Genomic DNA, 4,815 nt, shown 5'->3' with positions numbered 1-4,815 from the left:
AGGGGGGCGTGGTCAGCTGCAGCTCATTTGCCACAGAATCAGCCCTTGCAAAAACAGGGCTGGAATAGAGCAAATAGAGCGAAATGAGGCATGGCTAAAATGCATGATCTGTTTGGTATTTTGAAAAAAAAACTTCACAGACATGTTTTATATAGGTATGGCCTTGCAATATCTTATTCAAATATAGCATGATAGGTCCACTTTAAGTAAAATATCAAATACTATTGTCTTAATTACTCCATTACAAGTACAAGTTCTTATTAAAAAATGTAAAAGAACCAAATTATTAGCATCAAAATGTACTTAAAGTTTCAGAAGTACTAATTCTGCACAATGGCCCATTTCAGAATAATATAAAGTCCAGAAGTATTATCAACTAAATGTACTTCAATTATCAAAAGTAAAAGTACTTGTAATGCAGAATGGATCTTTTCACAGAATACTACTTTCCACCACTCCAATTAGTAAATGGCATCAAGGCTTTGGGAACATGCATCCGTCATTAAGAGAAGTATGTCTGAATGATGAGTAGTTAAAAAAACCTTACTACAGATTGTTAGATACGGTATGTATGTTTAGAGGTTACAAACGATAGGAACATTCTGAGGAGTAAGAGAGTGTGAAGAAACCTTTTTGTTCAGAGTCAGCTAAATGATCACGAGGTTGAGTGAAACGAGAAGCGATGACACTGAAGGGAGCGAATCTGAGTCAGTCTCTCCAGACTGTAGACCTCCCAAGTATTTAAGTCTCCTCGGCGTCTTTTGCTGTCCTGTGTGATGGACACATGGCGAAATATTTCTAATATCTGAAGCCGGACAGGTGAGTACATTATATGTCTCTCCAACCTCAAATTCAAACACTTTGATTAACATGTAAATGTGTCACTTAACTGCTCTCTTCTGAGCTCTGGCGCTGCGTTGAGTGGCAGCCTGTTACAGCAGCTCCCTACTCATCACTGAGTAGTTGTCAGTTCTCTGCTGTAACAATGTAAATGTCTTCTGAAGGTATTCTGATTCTGATTCTGATAAACATATTTTAGTTGACTCTACTGTTTGGCAATGTCTGTATTATACTGTGTATACTGAATCAAATAATGTCTTACTTTCTAAGAATTGCAGGTAAATGAACCACACTGTGGGGGGTGTGATAGCGTGATATAGCCCCACATTCTCTACCAACTGAGCTAACAGGGCTATTTTTACAGTAAACAACGACAACAAGGCCCAAGTAACTCTCAGAAAGGTTTCTTAAGACAGCAGGCAACATTACGGGCTGTACACATCAGGATTTCAAGTAAACACTGTGAAGAACATTTGAAATATATACTTTAACTTCATAATTAAAGCTGGTTCAGGCCATATCTATCAAAACGGTCTCAGTTTGTATCTGTCAACGATGAATTCTCATTACAAACTACAGTCAGTCATGGAGAACCGCAAGGGTCTGTACTTGGACCCATCCTGTTCATCATATATGCTACCATTGAGCAATATCATAAGGAATAACTCCATACATTTTCATTATTATGCAGATGATACACAATTGTATCCATCAATTAAACCAGATGTACAATTTTCATTAGTTAAACTGCAAGAATGCCCCACAGACATAAAGACATGGATGACCTGCAACTTTTTATTATTAAACTACTGACAAAACAGAAGTCATTATACTAGGCCCCCAGCACCTTCGGAACGAACTGTCCAACAACATAATTTCTTCAAATTGTATTACCAGCACCACGGTAAAAAATCTTGGTGATATTTTTGACGAGGATTTGTCTTTTAAATCCCATATAAAGCAAATTTCAAGGACTGCCTACTTCCATCTACGGAATATTGCAAAAATCAGGCACATCCTAAATCACAACAATGCAGAAACACTAATCCATGCTTTTATCACCTCCAGGCTGGATTATTGCAATTCTCTTTTATCAGGCTGTCCAAACTCATCATTAAAGACCCTTCAATTCATACAAAATGCTGCAGCACAGGTTTGAACAGGAACGAAAAAGTTGAAATAAAAAAATAGATGGTCTCTCAGTCACACCTGCCTAACAAGACTTACACTAACATGAAACCAAAATTACAATCAATGGTCAACACAACAATTGACCATAAGCAAAACAGGTTAACTGACATCTTCATACTGTCTAATTATAATTTCTTTATTCAGTTTATTTAACCTAAATATATTCATACAGCCCTTTAGATCATTTGGTAAATGATTCCACAGTTTAACGCCGACTACAGAGGTACACACCTGCTTTAAAGTAGTCAGTGCAAACTGATGCTTAAAGTGTCATTTTGTTCTATCTTGCTCATCCTCTAAAGTTACAATTGTTTTGTTTACTTTCTGGTAGTATTCTGTTTGTTGCTTTATGCATGACTTTAGAAGCTTGTTATTGAAATAGATCTTTACATTTGAACAGCCTTGTATTTGTGTGTTCTCTGGAATGTGATGTAATGTCTGTCTCCTCTCCTTCAGACATTAGCTTCCAGCCATGGGGGACTGGTCTTACATGTCCTCTCTGTTGGACAAGGTCCAGTCTCACTCCACGGTGGTTGGGAAGATCTGGATGAGCGTCCTCTTCCTGTTCCGGATCTTTGTCCTGGGAGCCGCCGTGGACAACGTCTGGGGGGACGAAGTGTCCGAGTTCTACTGCGACAGCCACGAACCGGGGTGCAAACACTCCTGCTACGACTGGAGGTTCCCCATCTCCTTCGTCCATTACTGGGTCCTGCAGATCACCTTCGTGTCCACGCCCACCCTGGTGTACCTGGGCCATGCCATCCACATCATCCACAGAGAGAAGAGGCAGATGGAGAAGCTGCGGGACGTCCCTGATGGAGCTGTCCGGAGGAGGCTGAGGTACACAGACGAGAGGGGGAAGGTGCAGATAACAGGCGTCCTCCTCTGCACCTACATGACCCAGCTGGTGTTCAAGATCCTCCTGGAGGTGGGGTTCTGTGTGGGACAGTTCTACATCTTTGGCCCCCCGTTCATGGAGCCTTACTTCCACTGCACCAGGTCTCCTTGTGCCTCTTTAAGTGGGGCCCAGTGTTACGTCTCTCGTCCAAGAGAGAAGACCATTTTCGTGGTGTTCATGCTGGTGGTGTCAGGCGTCTCGGTGCTGCTCAACATCCTGGAGATGATCTACCTGCTGTGTGGCCGGAGGAGAGACAGACGGTATGAGCATCAAGCCCAGCAGGAGGCGCTCTTGTTACAGCAGCAGTCCTCTAACACGGCGCGGGAAGCCGCGAGGAACCAGTATGGAGGCCACCCACTGCTGCCCCCCCGCCAGGGCCCCACAGGCCCCGCCAGTGAGGACAAACACAAGGACTCAGACGTCAGTAAAAAGAAGGTCCCCTGATACATGAACACACACGTCAATCAAATGGAAACACATCTTTGCTCAATAATAAAGTTAAGGTGGTTTCTTTTCAAATTGTACACACAATATAGACTGAAAAAACTGAAAATAATTCAATTAGATTTCACATCACTGTATTAGGTTAGTTGAAAGCAATAATATCAAGTTTAAATAACACATATTAGGTTTAAATATTTGCTTTCAACTAACCTAATACAGTTATGTAAAAATTGTTGAGATGATACATTTAATTAAAGTCAACGTCTCAGTTTTTTCAGTGAACCCTGCAAGAAAGACGCTGCAAATATATGGATATATATATATTTACAGTATATATATATATATATATATATATATATATTGATATTGATATTGAATATTTCTGTTTGAGTTGCCATTTATTCTATGAATGTGTGTATCAAAGAATGTTTTGGTATGAGATAGAATATTATTTTAAAGAAAAACGGGACAAAAACTACAAATCAAGACACAAGACAATTTTACTTCAAAGGTGATAGTAAGGACGCAGATGTTTTCGGTACAATTCATTTTATTTTTAGGTAAATGTCATATTCCTTAAAAGGAATTTGGTTTGGCTGACTCCAAATCAAATTAGATTTTTTTTTACGAGCTAAACAATATAGTTGCACTATTACAAATATTATGAATGAAAAGCAAATCGAAACTAATTGTGTATTTATCAAATATTTTATCTGAAATATTAAGCTGTATTTTTCTTTTTCTTATTTGTTTCTTTGATGTAATTGTTTTATAACTTTAATTATCTACCCCTGATGTGATCCTTTTTGTGTACTGAGTAAATAAAGAGTAAATATATCGTATAAACACACGTTTTTATGTAAAACGTAACTACAAGTGTCAAATAAATGTAGTGCAGTAAAAGTATATACCTCTGAAATGTAGTGAAGTAGCAGAAACGGAAATACTCAAGTAAAGTACAAGTATCACAAAATTAAACTGAATTGCTTAATTAATTACGTGTGCGTGTGTGTGTGTGTGTGTGTGTGTGTGTGTGTGTGTGTGTGTGTGTGTGTGTGTGTGTGTGTGTGTGTGTGTGTGCAGGAGTGTGTGGCACGTTGAATGACAGTACAAACACCAGGGGGCAGAGTCTTCTTCATGAATGAATGACTCTCTCTATCCAGTAGATGTTCTTGACAACTTGAATGTACTTTTCAATGAATACCAGCAGGTGTGTCTAGAATAGAACAAGGTGATAAACTAGATATATTCAAACTTTGCTGAGCTCCCATGAAAAACAACCTTAAAGTATGGGTTTGAATTCTGTGTCTTAAAACAATATTTCACCAGTGGTGAACCGTGTAGGGCCTTCAAGGTATTCAGAAAATACCCTGGAACAGTCAGATAAAACAAACAAAAAAATCGATTTAATTATATAAATAAAATGTAATAAAACACGGCGG

The 4,815-nt window shown here is 38.9% G+C and overlaps 1 protein-coding gene across 1 annotated transcript; it reads left to right on the top strand.

The window, feature by feature from the left end:
• The first annotated feature begins 722 nt into the window (after nt 1-722).
• Nucleotides 723-3,540, top strand: LOC104961854 (gap junction Cx32.2 protein-like). Its single transcript, XM_010790200.1, has 2 exons — nt 723-819; nt 2,488-3,540. The coding sequence occupies exon 2, from the start codon at nt 2,504-2,506 to the stop codon at nt 3,371-3,373; it is 870 nt and encodes a 289-aa protein (XP_010788502.1). The 5' UTR covers nt 723-819; nt 2,488-2,503; the 3' UTR covers nt 3,374-3,540.
• Nucleotides 3,541-4,815: the final 1,275 nt, after the last annotated feature.

This window comes from Notothenia coriiceps, unplaced genomic scaffold (genome assembly GCF_000735185.1).
Source record: "Notothenia coriiceps isolate Sejong01 unplaced genomic scaffold, NC01 NC01_scaffold00033873, whole genome shotgun sequence".
NCBI lineage: Eukaryota > Metazoa > Chordata > Actinopteri > Perciformes > Nototheniidae > Notothenia > Notothenia coriiceps.
The sequence above is the reverse complement of the archived record's forward strand: the minus strand, read 5'-3'. Positions and strand labels throughout refer to the sequence as shown.